This window comes from Anabas testudineus, chromosome 1 (assembly GCF_900324465.2).
Source record: "Anabas testudineus chromosome 1, fAnaTes1.2, whole genome shotgun sequence".
NCBI classification, from domain to species: domain Eukaryota; kingdom Metazoa; phylum Chordata; class Actinopteri; order Anabantiformes; family Anabantidae; genus Anabas; species Anabas testudineus.
Genome location: NC_046610.1, coordinates 9,775,161 through 9,794,168, shown reverse-complemented (window position 1 = coordinate 9,794,168; position 19,008 = coordinate 9,775,161). Strand labels below are relative to the sequence as shown.

The window sequence follows — 19,008 nt, the reverse complement described above, 5'->3', positions numbered from 1 at the left end:
TCGGCTCCCGACATATCTAGTGAATTGTATTTGTTATTTAGATTCTGTGTATGATGTATAGTTAAAGGATCTTAAAATTAATAATGAGAGTAAATCAGAATTGTATTTAATGGGCAAAATTTAAGTGAGACTTGTTTTGTTGTCTTGCAGGCACAAGTTAGCATTTTCATCAAATATATGTATCACTGAGCTTGGTGGTGGTGATTAGTGATCCTCCTGTGGTCCCTGTACCCCTTCCAGACCAGGTTTAACCCTAACTAGCCCCTAGCCCTGTCATATTCTAGTCTCTCTGTGGTCTTTACCTCTGCTGCTTCTCCCAGGCCCCACCTTAATAAACCCGCCAGCGTAAATGTCACTGGCTTCCACCTTCACGTCAAAGGTCACTGTCAATAAACCTGTGTGTGTGCGCGCACGTGTCTGTGTGTGTCTCAGGAAGCCCTTACCGTGTGTCCATCAGATGCAACTTTGCTTGGCTCCGCTCAGCCGTGCCTCTCACACACGTCTGTCACACACAGAAGGCTAATGAAGGCCACAGTCGCTCTCATACATGTTGATGCATTCACCATCAGCACTAGACACTGCAGCTTTTCACTTAATTTACACCCACATTTACACTTCCAGCTCAAAAATTGGATGGGACATTGATTTTCTGTTGAAAGAAGGGGGTGGGCAAAATGCACATATTTTTGCTTGATGTCAACTAAATCAACCATAAAAGGTAAATTGGATTTTTGTCCAAGGGTAGTACTTTTAAAGCCAGGGTTGGTGTTCAACTTCTGTCCATAATAACTCTTGTCACTTTTCTTCACAGTGACAGTGGTGAAGAATACTCGGACAGTCTCAACAGTGTGGCCTCAGGAAATGCGCCTTACAGACAATCTGACAGCAGAAAGGTTGGTTTGCCCTCAGCCTTTATTTTACATCAAATATGCACAGTACTGTGCAAAAGTCTTGGGCACCATTAAATATTTCTTTGGTTTGGCAGTGCTATTATAACTATATACCTATTTATATTGTAATCACTTGATTAGAATACAGCTAGTGTACATAGAAAATAGGTTCACAGTGATAAAAAAAAAAACATGTTTGTTTTAACATTATGTTGGCTAAAGATATGTGTAACCTCTGTAGAGGAATCTGGAAAAGTCAAGGACAAAAACAGAAGTGGAAGATCTGATGAGAAGTTTCCCAGAGTTTCTTCTTTGAGGGATCAGAAGTCCAGCAAGGACCTGGTTCAGCATTTGGCAGCTTCATGTGGATGCCAAGTTGGTCTTTCCGCAGCCTAAAGAAGCTTGACCAGTAATGTTTTTTGTGGAAAGGCAAAAGCCAAGAAACCACTTTTTGTGTTTCTAATGTAAAGAAAAAAGAGAGAGAAATAAATTATGGTTATCGTTCATAAAATAATAAAGCAAATGGTGCCTAAGACTTTTGCAGAAGTACAAGAGTTATTCAATTTGGCATAGTATGTAAAGTATATTGCCTTTACCTGGCATAAAATAGTGCCTACAGGTTTTGTTTGAGTTGTTTAAAATGTTCCTAATGCAATTGTTTAGGAATTACTAACATTTTCTTAATGTTTATAGATGTATTTTGGTAGGATGTTTGTAAGAGTTGTTAGGAAAGAACTGTAGTTAATGTCCAGATCATGTGGGTATCTTAAAAGCACTCATGAACTGAACTTTAACTGGTCACTCCCATTTCTCCTGCAATCACCAAAGCTGGTGTGTGGTTCACAGTGCTTCTCCTTTCTTCTTCTCTGCTCGACACCATGAAATCAATAGGCCTGGGCCCTTACCCTTGTCCACATCAAACCACCTCACAGCAGGGCATGTTAGATCCAAAGCCCAGAGAGATATGTCCGTTAAGAAGAGAAATGAAGAGAGGATAGAGGGTTCCTTTAAAGATTTTCAGTTTTCTCTCTTTTCTCCTCATTTTTGAAGGAGGAGAGCAAGGTAGAAGGTGGAGAGAAGGAGCCAGGGAACTGTCAGGACCTTACTCTCATATCCCCTTTTAGTTTCTCCACCCTAGAGCTACTAAATGTGCCCATCAGCTCCTCCCGGGCTCATCACTATGACAGCCCTGGCCCCTCACAACATTCTGTCACAAACCAAAGGGGTTCATCTCGCCTCTCCTCTCTGCAAAGCACCGTGTGATCAAACCTGGCACTGATCAAATCCTACCTGACCCCCCTACAAAGGAAACAGGCAGAGAGGAAGGAGGGGTATGATGATGGTGGTGGGGGCCTTCCTTTGATGTCACTACAAACGATGGTGCAGTTGGGAGATGTCACGCATACACACTTGCGTATGAGTGCAAATGACTATACACACGTCACACTTTAGGAGTGAATCAGGGCTTTCAGACAGTGATTGAACAAAGGCGGCATTTGCAAGCATCTGTCAAGTAATATCCTTGCTGAGAAGCACTGAAGTTGAAGTAGGTTGAACACGCTCAGGTGAATTATTAAAGCACGGGGTGATTTGTCTTGTCGCATTAAACTGAGCATACCCTGTGATCATAGTGTCATTATGAGCTGGGTCTCAGGAAGCACAACATGTCAACCGGTTGTGTTACATTAAACAGCTGCTTTTCATCAGTCTCTGACTTTTCTGTGTTTTTCAGTCCTACAGGTGTTCACTGATCTCACATACAGGAGCACCGACTGCAGATCGCAAAATGGAACAACGAGAGGTTCTGGCCCAAGGTAGCATGGTTTTTCCTTTTTTCCACCCATGCAAAACTACAAAAATCTAATCAACTATTAATTGAAGCACACAGAACACTCACTGTATGTACATGCTGTCGATCAGAAACAAGTATTTGAGAAGTTAACAAGCTTTGTCTTTTTCCAGAACTTGACACTTCTGAATTGGTTATATATGGAGAATGTTAATTACTAAGGTTGTTAAATATATCACAATTTTCACATGCACATACACAAAGACACTTTTACACATGCCTGGTAACTCCCAGAAGAATCATCTAAATAAAGATTTGGTGTGTTTCTGTGCACTTGTCAATTCTGAGGCACCTGCGTGTACTTCTTCTTGTTAGATGATAAACAGCATGAGCCCTGGGAACGAGGGGTGAGAGCAAAGAAAAGGAGATGGAGGAGGAAGAGGATGCTGATGAAGACCCAGCACTGCTCCTCCTCTTCTATGCAGCAGCGCATGGAGTCTCTACAGCGTCATATCGACATACTGCAAAGTGCCAGGAAAGATGCTGTGCTTTCAGTCAGAGAGCTACGAAGGGCCAATGAGAAGATCACGGCAAAGCTCAATTTAATCACTGAGAAGCTCAGAAACAGAAAGCAACTCACACAGGTAATCTACATGGGGGTCTGCAAATAGGGAGATGATAAACAGCTATAAGTACTAGGACATTTTTTATATTTCTTTTTGTCTTTATTTTCTTGGTTGTTTTGTATTTGCTGGGAGTGTTACAATAGTAAGTCCTTTGCCCTTATCATACTTATTAAGTGTGGCTGAAAGACCTATTCTCACCTGTGGAGGTCAGCACCACAGAGCACAAGACACTGACTCTGACTCTGCTCTTGTCTCATCCTACTGAATGTTTCAGTAAGCCAGTTGTCCACAACAATCAGTGTCACTAGCAGTTACATTTCTCCAAATATGTGCACGCCTGTGCACAGACACACACAAGCTGATGGAGTCCAGTGCTACATACCCATTTAGTTATTTAGTATCTGCCTCTAGGTAGGATGCTCTTGGACTTGGTATAGACTATAAATAAAACACTAAGCACTTTGGCCCCTTAACAGTATGTTTCCTGTCAGGGTCTTCTTGTAAACACCAATGTACAGTATGTACACGTAAATAACACACACCAATACCATGACAGACATACTCTTTAATCTGAAAGGCAGGAGACTTCTTTTGCTGAATTCAGACATAGCACGGACACCTGATTAGGTGCATGTGTCTGTATGTCTGTATATTTACTGAGTGGAGTAGTGCAGATACAGTATGTAGGAGTTGTACTCACAGGTCAGAGTTCAGCCCTCATAGTGTTGCTACCTAGGAAGTGGCCCTTGTGCTCCCACCCAGGCATCTGATTGCATAGGGCCCAACGAGACCTTAGACTCAGGAACAGCAGTAAAGGCACATGTGTACGCGCACACACTCATACAAATACACACTGTTGTCTGAATGAGTGGACAAAGAGGAAATTGTTGTCTTCCTGTTAGTTTCCTCTTTCTCCTGCAGTATTAATGCCACTCCACCAGAGAAAGTTGGAGCCGACTGACTGGCCAAAGCCAGGTCTTGTTGCCCTCTCTGGAAAGGGCAAGAGGTGATGGACTTTGGGCTTGTTCCAGCCGGTCCTGGCCAACTCTCTAACTAAAACTCTCAGCTTGTAATTGGCTTAGGACAGCCTCCACAGGGGCCATCATGTGAGAAGTAGCATGGCAGTTTTACAGAAACTTGTTTGTGTTGCTCTCCTGATCCTTTGGCCATTCTGTCCTTCCCTTGTTGCTTCCTTTCTTGCCTACTTCCATTATTAAGTCTTATTTTCTTATTATTTCCTTTTCCACTTATTTTTTCTTACTTTCTTTCACATGAAGATTTCTTTGTTTAAAAGTTTGGATTAGTTTCTACATATCTTAACGGTTATTTTGGTATTTTGATGCCCTTAAATCTGTAACATGAGAAAGAAGTGAACCTTAAGTGGAGATGTGCTTTGTCATGTTACACACAGCTCTCCATGTGGCAGCCCAGGAGGAACATGGATTCAAGTGCACAGTGATACCTTTTGAATGTTTGCACATTTCCCACAGATATCTGGAAGCTGAGTCGTGGCAAATGGACCTCCTTCTTGTTAGGTCAAAATTTCATCCAAGTAGCTTTATCCCTACAAATGTCAGAAGTACTCAACAAATCAGCATTCAATTGTGCACTGAGCAAGAAATATGGCTAAATATTTATTATTACTCCTAAAAATAAATATTTGAATTTCTATTTATCTATTTTTTTCTATAAGAAACCCAAAGTATCCCTTAAGGATAATGTAAAAAGCTTAAAAGAACAAGTGACGACGTATATCTTAAAGTCTTCCTAATCTAGCTCTTGACCAAATATGCTAGTCTTGTGTAGCATCCAAATATAGGATCATTCGATCAGTCATTACCTTCCCATTTGCTTTACTTCACAGTGTTCGGTGGCTCTGGAATTTACCGACTTTATCTCTTTAAGTGTGTTCTGCCATTCTCTAACGTGTAAAATGCTGGGATTATCACAGGATTGGTACAGCGTCACTGAGACCACTACTCAGAGGAGCCTAATGCACCGAGAGTATATCAGTCAGTGTCATCTCTCACCGAGGCTGAAAATGACCTGTGAAATTAAAGCCTGTCTTACAGGAAGTGTCATCGATGCCATTCCTAATTCATGCAACAACTGCCACTGCAGCCATAGCCCCATTTTGCATTCACTCTCCATCACTCCTACTCCTGTCTTCCCCCCTCCCTGGGGATACGGCATGTGCGTCTTCAACAGAGCAGAGGAAACCTAAAACAAGAAGGATTCTATTAAAAGGTGTCAGCAAGCAACCAGATATCAATAACCTCCATGTATACAGAGCAGAGAGCAAACCCTTGGGAATCTGCGGTTTCACTTGGGTGTGTGAGTGTGGCTCTCTGTGTGTTCCAGCATTTACTCCATCCATAGAGCATACATCTTCATGTATCCTGTCTCTTATTTGTGCCATTAAGCATTCTCTGTTTGATGTGATACCAAATCAGCTAATTGTGGCAATATTGAACAAAACTTTCAGAGATGTGTTTCTTTCCCATATTTTCTTAATAAGCAGGCAAAGAGCTTTTTTGAGCTTCAGCGCACACACACATGGTTAAAAGTGTTCATCTCAGATTCTTATGTTTAGAATCTCTGATACACTGTACATTATACATGATCAGCTAGTGCCATTATTGTTCATCACTCTAAACCCAACCACTCACCAAATACTGAACTCTCTCTATCCCAAAGTGCTCTCTGATTCTGCAGAATGGCTTTATTATGGATGTCAATCACTGTGAGAATTAGCCCCTATTGACCAGGCAACTGCATCATCTGTCTCCTAATTAGCATGAAAAAGGAGTTTTATCCTAGACAGGATATTAAAGCAGAGCCCACAGCCCATATTAAAGAGAGCCCAACACATACAGTATTTAAAACATATTTTTTCTTCGTCTCTGCATTTATCATATTCATATAATGTGAATTTAAAATAAATAGCTGTTGAAGTCACACAGGAAAATGTTTTTGCAAACTGGGTTTTGGTTTAACTCTAACTTATAAAAGTTAATGGCATTTCATGGGTTAGAATATCACATCACCCATGGTTTTGTAACTCTCACCAACCTATAACATAAATATAATTTTCCTTGGTTTAACAGAAAAATAAAACATTGTTTTTAGTTGTGGTATCATCAGCAGTAGCCTAGCCCATCAGTTCTGTCTATCGGTCAATCTGCAGAAGCTGACCTCTGACCTGGCTGGTGTGGAGCAGCAGAAAAAGGTTCTGGAGATGGAGCTACAGCAGTGGAGGCTGATCACATTCCCCCAGCAAACTGCACCACCACCAGCACCAATAGCACCAGTAAATGCAGACTGCTCCTGCCAGGGCAAAACTATGCCAGCTCCAGCAAACCCTGCTTCCCAGGCCCTGGAGGCTGAAGTCAAGCAACTTCAAGCCAAACTCAAGGTTAGTATTTACAAGTTACAAGTAGAGCCCTGGAGTTACTTAATTGCCCTCATGTTTTGTCTTATTGTGCTCACCTTATAAGGTAAATTTCTTAATTGGACGATGGCATTAAAGGTGTTCATTTCTGATGTTATGATGAATATGAAGCTTGAATGCAAATTATCATAAATCATAAAAAGTAACATTTTTGGCTGAAATTCATGTTTGTAAGTGGAAACCAAGTTCCTGTACAAAAGGACAAACATAATTTCTTAATTTTGTACATTTTAGTTTGTTGCCATTACTTACCATGCTGTTCCAAACAGAGTTGTATTACACATGTATTTATGTTTTTAGTTAGGAAAATATTTTTCTCTGTTTTATCAAAAGTCAATATTTCTGAGTCATTTTAACATTTGAACTCTTGAACAGCCGTAGTCCTTGAGGAGTTTAAAAACTCTAAAAAAAAATCTTTGTCAAGGTTTTTCTTTCAAATTATGGTGGGTAGAAAAAGCACAGTTTTTTAGGCTTTCAATTTACACTCAACATCACCTGAAATTGCATGTGATTTAGACATGAATTAGCATTTCGTATCATTTGATCTTGTTACAGAGTACCTGTCAGAAAGATGAGAAATGGGGAATAACAGTAGAGACGTGCCCTACATCATAGGGAATAAGGTGTGAGTGGTACCACAGTATTATCACTCTCTCCACAGTCAGCTCATCAGTGTCACTGAGCAGATTGCTGCTGTCGTTACACACAGCCGAGGAAGTCATGTCAGGTGACAGCGAAGGGGAGAGGCAAGGGATGCGCTGTGGGGGTGCACACACTAAGTGAGCGCATTGTCAAAGGCATGTGCTGGTACAGTTCTCTCAAGGGACACAGGGCTCTTTAAACTATAGTGAACATGCACATTTAAATATCCATCAGTTTTATGATCAGAAGCCAACCTGTCATCACGAGCCATATCTCTGTTACTCTGTTAGCAAAGAGTAAATCACAAAAAAGGTGTAGATTACAAAAATGTCTAGTTAGATTTAATAGAAACATCATCAGTGTCTGACAAATGCTCAACTATTCTGAAATAGAAATAATATTATTGTTAACAATATTTGCAATTTCTGCAAGATTTTTAAATTTGGTTGATAAGCCTATTAGTCATTCATTTTTATAAACACTTATTATATAAACTTTTTTTTACCTAATTACTCCCTTCATCTCATCTACTTGGAAAAATACAGTTTTCCTCTTAACCTCTTTTACCACCTTGCACCCTCCCGCTGTAACTATAATGAGGAGGCATGCTGTGCCTGACCTGTCATCATTCGTGTCGTGAAAACCTCCCCCACCCCCTATTGCACTCACTCAAACATATTAACAAACACACACTCCATGTGCCCTCCCCTCAGAGTGCAAGTGCGGAGGTCACAAGGCAGGTGGCAGCTAACAAAGCCCTGCGAGGCCAACTCCAGGAGAAGGAAGACAAGCTCTGCCAGCTGCAGGACAAGTTAGTTTCACACCTTTTTTTTTTGTATTAATATAACTTCTTTCTCTTTGTATTTGTGCCTTACTGTTGCTCTGCAGTACACCTCTTCTGCATCTCTCTCTCTTTTCTGCATCTCTCTCGCTCTCTGTCTTTACCTCTCCATCTCCCTGCGTCTCTGCGTGTTTGCACATTGTGTACAGCTCTCATCTGTAGTGTTTGATTCCACCATGTGGCAGCACTCTGTCTGCTGCACCTCACTTATGCATGCTTCCCCTGAATCATTTGTCAAATTATGCATGTTCTCATGAGTGAGTGAATAAAAACAACAGGAGAAATTAGCGTGTATGCACATGTGTGCATGTGGGTGTGTTGTGTGTCACATATTGTGGTGTTCTTTATGTGGGTAGCTGATGTGGATCCTGATCAAAGCAGTGTATTGATCATTTGTGTGCCGCAGGAGAGACCATTTTGGCCCATGACACTAAAACCCACACAGCATCACTCTGGCCTGTGGGCCACAAGTCCTAATGAATTACATGTTTCACTTACTGTAGCACTTGCTGCATTACACAGTTAGAATCTATAAACAAATCACTCAGGGAAACAGAGATTTGAACAGTGTTGTGAAAGGTGTATATTATCATTCTACATTTGAATCTTATCTTATTATACGAAGAACAACTTGGTTTTCCTCCCTCTTGTTCTCTTTGTCTAGTATGCTGTGTCCTCTGCCTACCATTCTCAATAATGCATCCAGGGCATGTGTACAATCACAGTGGGTATGTGTTTGTATGTGACCAAAGCACATTGGATCACAGCTAGACAGAGTGAACATCCCTCAGCTGAGTTTCCACGACAGCCTCAGCCTCTCCTCAGGCTCTTGTCACACACTCACGCATACACACATAACTTGCCATCTCTTCTAGCTTACCACTCCATTTGCCTCCATGGAGGGACCCCTTCTCAGAATGGAAGACATGTCTAGACATCTCTGAAATATACATCTCAGCACACACACAGGGAGCAAGGCTGCTTCGCCTTAAAGAAGAGAAGAGGGAAAAAAGAAATGAATTTCAAAGTACACCGGCATGTCCTCAGTCAATATCCGGCACTATGGCCCTGCCTTATTTATGAAGCTGCCTCTTTCATCTTTAGCCCTGTTGTCTATCAGCCACATGAAACATCCATCCGCACTTCATTCTTAACAACATACACAGATATGTGTGCTCCCCTTTTCTCTCGCACACATGCATCAGACCACTGACTGTTATCATTACAATACACGCATGTTTGATGAACAATATTGCCAACAAGCAGAGAACAAAGGGAACAAACGTGTGAGTGATCGGGATATACTGTAGTTTGAGGCTCTCTCTTTCTGTCTATCCACTAACACTCATAAATAGAGATCACACGCTTCAACTGAAGCACCATATATCCTTCATTCTTTTTTATCCTCTATTCTTTTTGGGGTGCAGAAGAAGAGAACATCTAAAATAAATGTTGTCGATCTAATTGCCATTAGCATTGGGACAGAGGGAGCTGCTGGGGCTCTTATTGCTGCTTTCCGTCTTTAAGTCAACAGCAGACAGCCATCTGAAAGGTTCAATATGGGTTTTCTCATTAATGGCCAAATCCATGGGGTAACCAGACAGCGCTACTTCCCCCAAAGTCCCCAGGCTAGACTCCTCTCTCATTTAATTTAATGTCACTCCAATAGGACAAGCTCACATTTATTTAGCCAGTCTGCCCTCAGGCATTCATCCACCTCGGGAAACGGGGACATTTACTTACACGAAAGCATTTGCTCTATGTTACGTCATCTGTTTATTTAAAACACACAAGCCATGAGGCGTGTGGGAGCAAAGAAACCCACTACATCTTTGAAATAAAAAAAAACCAGCAAAAACCATGTAAATTAACTGCATCCTTATGATATTTATTCTGTTTGTTCAAATTCCCCAAGGTACAGACAACCATGAAAAATGCCTCACATTTGCCTTTTATAAAAGCAGAATAAAACATGCTAACATACTGAGCCAATTTTAAACAGGGCCTTATTATAATATGGCTGTGCGCAATATTAAACATTTCAATACAGCAGCTTATCCAAATAGGAAGTGACACATGGTGTATGTTTGTGACAGTTGACAGACAGGAACTGCTTACCTAGTCTCTTTAGGGACATATTATCAGAACACAGTATAACATACAAACAACATTTTTAGAAAATATTCCCTTCATAGTTGAACTTTCCCATGTCAGGTTCCCCTGTTGCTGTGTTTTTATATGTGACTAGTGTAATGCTGAGCTGAAAATAATAAACATTTAAATACTTGATTACAGTCTTTCAAGTAGTAGTCGCTGCTGATTCCAAATGCTATTTGTCAAAAAGGACTCCCCATTCACACTTAGTGTGGCATTCCCCTTCAGAGCACTTGTTCTAATATATGCCAGTTAGAATTATATATGCATCCTTATTTCACCCCCCTCCACTTACCCAAACAGCATGCCAGTGTATTTAGTTGTCATAATGAGCTGTCATGCCTGATGCACTGCATGGGGACACTGTGCCTGCCAGCTTTGTGTGTGTATTCTGCTGTGTAGATGGTGTACAGTACATTTTGTGAGTGTGTGATTGTACATGTATATAAATGTCTGTGCAGAATTCATACATATTTAAATTAACACCATATTTTGTGCATATTTATGTCTGTTTGCCTTTATGAACTGGATGTACTCTTAATTACTTTTTTGAGGGTGAGCCACAAAGAACGAGATGTGAACATGAAAAGGCAGTTTGTGGAGGATCTGAAAACAAGACTTAAAGTCCTGCAAGAGATGGAGAAAATGTACAGAGGGCAGGTGGAGGACCTGGAGAAGAAGGTACACATACTGTAACCATCAGTGGAAACAGCTGCACACTTGTGTTTTTTGGTTTAATCCAAACTAATGTTTTCTGTTTGTTTGTTTTTTGTTTTGTTAAAGATTAACATACTAGCATGTTAATCTTTACCTTTGTCAAAAATCTTCTATGCAGCAGTAACTAATAGTAAGTATTCCAGTAAATAGTTTGTTCTCCATATTATTCTTAGACAAATGGATAGAATGCTTAGGGGCAATGAAGTTATCCCCAGTCAGTCGTTGCCCAGAAGGAATGGCATGAGCGGTATTCATGCTGGCTGAAGATGCCTTGCACTTGATGCTAATTGCCCATCCTACCATTGCCAAGACATTAGATCTTTAGATACATTAGAGACATTAGATAAGATCATTACATTTCCACATTTATGTTTCATTGCAGACATCTATCATCTTAACATAAACTCTGCATCTGTACTGCATGTTTGGATCCAAACACCCAAACTCAAACTAATCAGTCCACAAAACTTGGTTCTACTTAGTCCACTTTTGTTCATAGTGGCCCACTTTTTTTCTCCATTCAACCATAGTAGTCTTTTTTCTTGGTGAATTTGGTCAAAAAGCCAGCTGACACTCAGTATCTTTGCACTCTGGTTTCCGTCTTGTCCTGTCAGCACAGGAGCAGTGAGATATCTGTTTCTCAAGGAGGACACTTGTAGGTACTTGTCTTCTTGGGCAGATGTGCACTTTCACTGCATCCCTTGATTAGATCCAGTTGCAGCATCTCTCTTGAGACTATAGTGTACACCTTGTAAAGACATCTTTCTTGGCTATATCTCATATAGTATAACCATTCTTTTCTAAAGGCAACTATAGACATACAAGTTTTTAGAAAAACTGTTTTTGTTTGGTTATCTTTAAACAATAACTTACACTGAAATGTAAATTTGACAGGTCACTCTCCCTGGAGTGACAGAAAGAGATAAGAATGAATTCCAATGATTGGTTTGCTGAATTTTAACATACTGTATTTCAAGATGTTTTAAACACTTATTGTAGGAGAGCATGCATGATCAATTTAAGACCATCCATACTTGTATTTCAGAAAAAAGCAGATGATTGCCAAGTATTCAAGTTTAACAGTAATAAATGTAATAAATGGTTCAGTGTAATCTTTGAAGTCTGTTTTAAGTGATGAATACACTGTTACGTGTCAATGAGGAACTTGTATTTTTTGTTTGTTTGTTCATTTTTTACTTTTTATTGTAAAAATACAATGTCTTTGTGTTTCAAACTTTTTCTTACAGTGTAACTTGTTCTTTTTTCTTTTTCTTTTTTTTTTACTTTTTTTGTATCCCTGTTGTCCTGCTTCTCTGCAGGTAAAGACTTTAACAGAAGAGGCCACGAACAGGAAAGCCCTTATCGAATCTCTGAAGAGAAGACTGAATGTGGCAACCACAGAGAAAAACCAATACGAGGCCTCCTGTACAAAACTGAAGGGAGACCTGGAAAAAAAGGTTAGAAACAGTGACACTGCCAACTGTAAAAAAAAATTGTATGGTAGGGAACATTTGAAATGTTGCATCACAGATGGGTTTTGGTTTATATCCTTCATTTTTGTGCAACACAACAGCTGTCTTTAGTAATTCACTGGAATAATTAACTACTTTGTACCTGTGTACAGGTTTCTTTCTTTAGCGGAAAAATATAAAATGCTTTATTTGGGACAATTGACTTTAGTTCATGAAACTTCACATCCAAGATATAAAAATCTCGCTTTTTACATAGCATTAAAGTAGTATTGTTGACACTGATCAACAGAAAAGGACTCAATATCAAAATAAACAAAACTCATTCAACATTGTAAAATAAGCACCAACATGGAGTAAACACTTGAAAAGCATCTGTGAGTTAACAGTGATAATATGTGAAAATATAATCGTCCTGGTGAAAATAGTCTGTCAGTCTGTGTTGCTTTCAGCACATTCATTCTCAGTGTCCCCAAATTAGACTGTACCACTAGGAGTCATCAAAGTCAGAACGTTTCAAACTCTGCAAGCACTGCAAGTGCCTTGCATTCCTAACAGTGCAATGCAGACTATTTCTTTTCCTGAAACAAAGCGAGGGATTTACTTTCAGCTGACCATTTTTGTCTGCTACTTTTGTTTACAGGACCAGCGCATGCATGCCCTACAGGCTCGTGTGGGAGCCAGTGAGCAGGCTTTGACTGCACTGGAACAGACAGCCACTGAGCAAATGGAGGGGTTGACCCAGCAGAGCTCCCATGTTTTGGATAAGCTTCAGAAACAGCTAGGCCAGGCCTACTCGCAGCTGGAGCAGCTTCATTCTTTCATCAAGGTACTGTGGTCAAAGGGTAAGGGATCAAAGGTCATGAGTTAGAGTAGTCAAATAATCTAACTAGTCATAAACCAGCGTAATGCCTGCAAGTTTTTTACCTACGATATTGTGTGGGTGCACCACCTGTAGTGCATGGTTTAAGGGTCTGGTGCATTGTTAATTGGGCAAAAAGTGAAGGTGGAGGCCCTGGCATACTGACCTCTGTAAATGAAACCTGGATCATGGATCACTAGAATGTCAGTGTCTGTACAGGCATCTACTCAAGAACGTAATGGTAGGACATAAGAATATTTTGGAGTATGATGAATTTCAGGAATCCGGCCATAGAGAAAATCTTTGAATCACTTTATAGGAGTTCTGTGAAATAGAAGGACTGGCCTTGCAAATGCTGTTTTTCTTTTTGTTTGTTTGTTTTGTTTTGTTTTTTTTTTTTTGGATTTAACAAGTTGCTAGGGAGAGAATGAGATTCACTCTTACATGCTGAAGCCTCTAAATATAGTTTTCTTAGTGATGCTGTCCAATGTCATATGTCTAACCTTTATATTTACTGTTCAGTTTTAATATTTCTTATCTTGATGTTAATGTAGCGCCTCCCAGGGAATACTTGGTCAATGATTCAATTCAATTCAGTTTTATTTCGATAGCACCAAATCACAACAAAAGTCATCTTAAGGCACTTTACAATGTAAGCTTTGAACCCCATGTAAGCACTGCTGTTAAAGTTGGGGACACTAGGTGGACTTCACTTTAGGGAGCATCTTAATCAATTTGTAAACAATGACCTAAAGATCAAAGCTGTTCATTGTTGCTGTTAACTAGGTTGATATGTGGAAGACGCTCAGAGATAATTGTTGCTTCTTAACTTGGAAACTGTCTGAATAGTTTGGGCATCTGATCAAGATGTCTGCAGTATGCTTCCCTTTGGATGTTTTTTGGGCATGTCCAACTGGGAGGAGAGCCAGATGCAGAACACACTGGGGGGATTACACATCCCACCTGGCCTTTAAAAGCCTTTAGGATTGCCCAGGAGCAGCTTGAAGATGTGTTTGAGTGCAAGGAGGTTGACACTACCTTGCACAGCCTGCAGCCCCCACAACTGGTTCCCTTATACAATGCAGAGGATGGATGGATGGAATTGTAAAAATGTGTGCACGTGCTTTTTTGCATGTGCACTTTTTTTAACAACATATATGGACGTAGTGTTAGAATGCAATGTGTCCACAGGGAATGGGCACTATTGTCTTTGTCTAGGCCTAATCCATCACCTTGAGAAATGTTGCGTGTCTGTCGATGTGTGCGCCTGGCAGAGACTGATAAAGACTGTCCATCAACTCTGTTCAAGTGACATCTGTCTATCAAAGCAAAAAGAGCTTGCCAGAGACAGATAGTGGTGGCACTATATTTACACATGCACATAAATCAAATGGCAGATTATGGACACTTTTGTTTTCCTTGCCTTCATAAGCGTAAGTGTTTGAAGGTATTTAAACAAAAATTGTTCTTGTACTGCTCACTTGGAATGTAGATTAATAGAATGTGTTTTATCTTTCACTTCCTTTTCCAATCTTTGACTTCTATCTAAGTAAAGTAAGTAACAAGTAAATATTTAGCCTTCTTTTTTATATTGTATTAACACAGTGAAGATGCACAAGCATGCAAATATGCATCTAGCCTAAAAACAGAAGTTGCATTACATACAAAAGCATGCATTTATACACATGCATATAAATACAGTTCATGCTTGGATTACTCCTGTCCTCCATTCCCATAACCCTAGGCTGGTGGGGCCATTGTGTTGTTGTTGAGGATTCACATCATTGTTTGTCTCCCCCTGGCTCCTGTGATCCCCTATAAGAACACCAAGCCCTTTGATTGGACTGCCTGACGTCCGGAGGAGATTTACTCTTGTCATGTATTGATCAGGGCCAGAGGGCTGCACATGTATGTGTGTATAGATGTGTCTGTGTGTCTTTATGAGATTGTTTTTTTTTTTCTCTTTGTGCCTGCATGTGTTGTGTGTGTTTGTGTATGTGGAGATTTTTTATTTAGTGCCAGAAAACCCTTTTGGCCCCTGCACACGCCCCAGGCTGTAAGCACTGCTGTTGAACTGCTAAACAGTGGCCCTGCATGTAGTGACTGCTCTAAAACACACACATACACACACTGGAGGTAGTTCTCTTTCAACAAATACTGTATTTTGGCTTGTCATCCTTGCTGAAAAGTTTATCCCACAGTTTGTAGGATAACTTTTTTTGTTTTGAATAAAAATGCATTCATGTTCTTTTAATTACTTGTAATTGCTGTAAGTCTTAGATAATATGTGGGATCCTACAGCAATGTTGTAACAGCTTATTTACCTCACATGATTACTGCATACCAGTGGTTCCCAAACGCATTTCTCAAGCTCTGCTGCATTGCTTCTCTTCCAACTATCCCTGTTCTACCCATTGCTGATTATCTAGTTCAGCTGTGTTCAGTCACTCAGACGCTGGAAGAACACACCTGATCCAGGTTATCAGCTGTGGATAGGACCGGAAAACAAGCAGGCCAGGGTGGCTTGAGAGCCGGGTTTGGGAATCACTTCCTTATTCATATACTTCATGCATATGCCTGTAAGTGGTTCTTCCAAGGGTGCTTTATCTCACCCAGAGATTATTGTAAGCTTATTGTATATTAGCCTATAATAGCAGTGTAACAACTGAAAATAACAAGCTATGTTTTTGAAATGGCCCAATCTATCGTTGTGTGTGTGAAGAGGTTTAGATATAGCTAAGTAATAAAGAGGATGTTTTCTAGCTCGTCATTTGAATCCCATCTCCATACACTAATCCTCATCCCGTCTAAATTGGCCCTCTGATTAAGGTGTTTGTGGTGGTAGCCTAGGCAAAGAGTTCCTAAACACATATAGACAGATACACGAGCACACACGCACACACAACGCCTTGCATGTATTTGTTTGAATAGCTATATACATCTGAGCGTGTGCTTGTGTAAATGTTTATGTACCCTCCTCCTCCCCTTTGTCTCTCCCAGGACTGAGAATAAGTGATAAATTCACATCTTAATCTCTTCCAGGATTATTCAACATGCAGGGTTTAGGGCAATTGAATGTAACCCTTGACTGGTGACAGTGAATATCTATTAGGCTGTAATAAAATAACAGGATGTCTGTTAACTGTTAGTTAATGACGTGTAGTAAACACAGCTGGTAAACACAGCTTTAGATCTCAAGATCTAAAAATGTCTTCCTATTGGATGATGGTTATGGTTTGTCCTAGGAGAGGGCCACCTGTGAAAATGGTTCAGCAATGCTGGAAATTAAATTTTGTTAAAGTGGTCACCATATCGAAAAGGTTGTGATGTCAAAAAACAGCATTCAGTCTAGCATGACTATTAAATACACTTTTTCTACTATTTCATTTCTGTTAATCTGAGTGGTATTTGTATCACACAATCCTTTATTTATTTATTTATTTTGTTTGCGTCCGTGTGTGTGTGTGTGTGTGTGTGTGTGTGTGTGTGTGTGTGGTGTTATATGCTGTACATGTGTATATTTATGTTGTTAATAGAGAAACAGCAACACACCCTTCCAGCCAGCTGCCGGCCTGCTCACTCGGCACTCTCCTGTGAGAACCACCACTAGCTTTCTAAACTGCACCTGGTTCGCCTGTGTGAAATTAAAACAGAGTAGAGATGTTTGCTGCTATTCAGCGTTGTTCATGTGAGATTACCCTAGTTACTGTAATTCACTGGAGTGTTTTCATATGTTTGTACTTTATATTTGTGTGTGTTTGTGTATAAACTGTAGTTCTTGCATTCAGGGTTATATTGTGTACTATCTAAGAGCAAGTTGCACTTGTACTTGTTGTTGGCTTTTTTTTTTTTTTTTTTTTTTTTTGGTGTACTGCAAGTTCTTCTGTCTCTAGCTTTCCCTCATCTGACCATCTATTCCAAGGTCAGCTTTTCAGCAAGCTTACAAGGGAATGATACAGAAGATTATTGCCTCGATCAATAAGCTCAAAATGAAGCAAAAGGGAGTTTACTTTATTGACTTTCTCGTGTACAGTGGCAGTTTTAACATTTAATTGTCTCTCTGTATTTAGAGCAAACTCCCATTTAGTGCCCGACAACTGTGCCATCCCAGGCCTTCCTCGTCTCGCTTGCCATTCACTCGGGCACCATTTGAAACAGCCCCACATAGCTTAATTATTAACAGTGTTATGCTGCCCTGTTGTACTGTGAGACACTCAGAAAGCAAATAAATAAATGATGGCTGTATTTTCCGTAGCTCTCTGTCTTTCTCTCTCTGATGCACGATTCTCTGTCTGTGGAGATTTTAGCAAAACTTGGGGTGCTTTTGATATCAAAGCTGTGTTCCCTCAGCTTTCAATCGACAGGGCAACCAACCCTTAGGTCCATATTCCTACAAGGAAGCGTGAGGCGAAACCGAAGAGAATCTGAGTGTGTCAAACTCAATATTCCTCCATAATGTACTAGGCCTCTCTGGCGCATGCTTGATCAATTTCATTTATTCATCTGCCAGGCAGAGCTATCCCTCTTGTTTTTCCATATCCATTTCATCATCCTCTTCTTTTTTTTATTCCTTCTTCTCCTCCCCCTTCAGGCCCTGGCCAGTGAAATACTTTTAGACGTTCAAGAGGTCAAGCAGCAGTTGATGAAGAGGAGGAGGTTGAGGCAGGCCAATGCTGTGGCAGTAAAGGGCGGCCTCTCAGCCAAGTCTATGATCAAAGCCAAGTCCATTGCTGCCTCCATCCTCAATATGTCAGAGAATGATCTTGCAGACATAATGGACACTGATCAGGTAAGGCCAGGGGACAATAGGTCAACATTTTATACAAACGCTAACTTAAGGATGTATATCAAGTCTAGATTACGCCCACAGCACTCAACATACCTACAATAGATTTTCTGTACTGTAAAATTTTGAAACATCCTAAAAGTTTTCAGGGGGTTTTGCTTAGTGATCGCACCAGAGGATGGAAGAGACATTATATCATTATTGATTTGTAGCTTTTGGGTATCTTCCTTGTCAATTGAGACTAAATGAGTGGCAAGGAGTTGCAGTAACTTTGGCTTTATCCTCTGGGAACAGATACTGTACATTGGTGGTGGAGAATAGAGGAAATAAGGAGAAGCAGAAGCTTTCTTTTCTTAGTTCATTCCACCTGTATCTAGTAGTATTTAGCCTTGTTGATAAAATACTTCTGTCTGACCTTCTCCTTTTGAAGTGTGCAGGTTAGCAAGGCTCAACATTGTAAGCAATTTTGTAGCGGTGAACCATAAACCAAGGCATGTCCCTAATAAGTTGAGAAGTTGAGAAGTCCAACAGAGAAAGATGTGACTTTGTGTGTAAAGCCGCTGTTCTTCCTCTCAATAAGATCAAAAACCTGTCAACACCTGCCAGCTTGATATAAGATTTATTTGTGGCACAAGTTGAGTAACTATAACTCTCATCTTTCTGGTGAAAGCAGGCATTGAACTGAAATTTCTTGCTCTTGGCTGCTATTGCAGAACTCTGAGTTTTACACTCCAACCTCCAACTTGGTGAGTCTTTCTGCTACCATAGATCATAGCCAGCA

At 40.3% G+C, this 19,008-nt stretch overlaps 1 protein-coding gene across 6 annotated transcripts in view; it reads left to right on the top strand.

The window, feature by feature from the left end:
* The window catches only part of cntln (centlein, centrosomal protein), a 79,752-nt gene that overhangs the window by 47,980 nt on the left and 12,764 nt on the right, over positions 1-19,008 (top strand). For 5 of the 6 annotated variants that reach the window (XM_026360785.2, XM_026360783.2, XM_026360784.2 and 2 more), the window contains exons 17-25: positions 812-893; positions 2,623-2,704; positions 3,055-3,323; positions 6,493-6,720; positions 8,112-8,209; positions 10,948-11,074; positions 12,430-12,567; positions 13,223-13,408; positions 18,033-18,230. In XM_026360785.2, coding sequence (XP_026216570.1) covers positions 812-893; positions 2,623-2,704; positions 3,055-3,323; positions 6,493-6,720; positions 8,112-8,209; positions 10,948-11,074; positions 12,430-12,567; positions 13,223-13,408; positions 18,033-18,230 — 1,408 coding nt within the window. The remainder of the gene's footprint in view (positions 1-811; positions 894-2,622; positions 2,705-3,054; positions 3,324-6,492; positions 6,721-8,111; positions 8,210-10,947; positions 11,075-12,429; positions 12,568-13,222; positions 13,409-18,032; positions 18,231-19,008) is intronic. The other variant, XM_026360789.2, reaches the window with a different exon arrangement.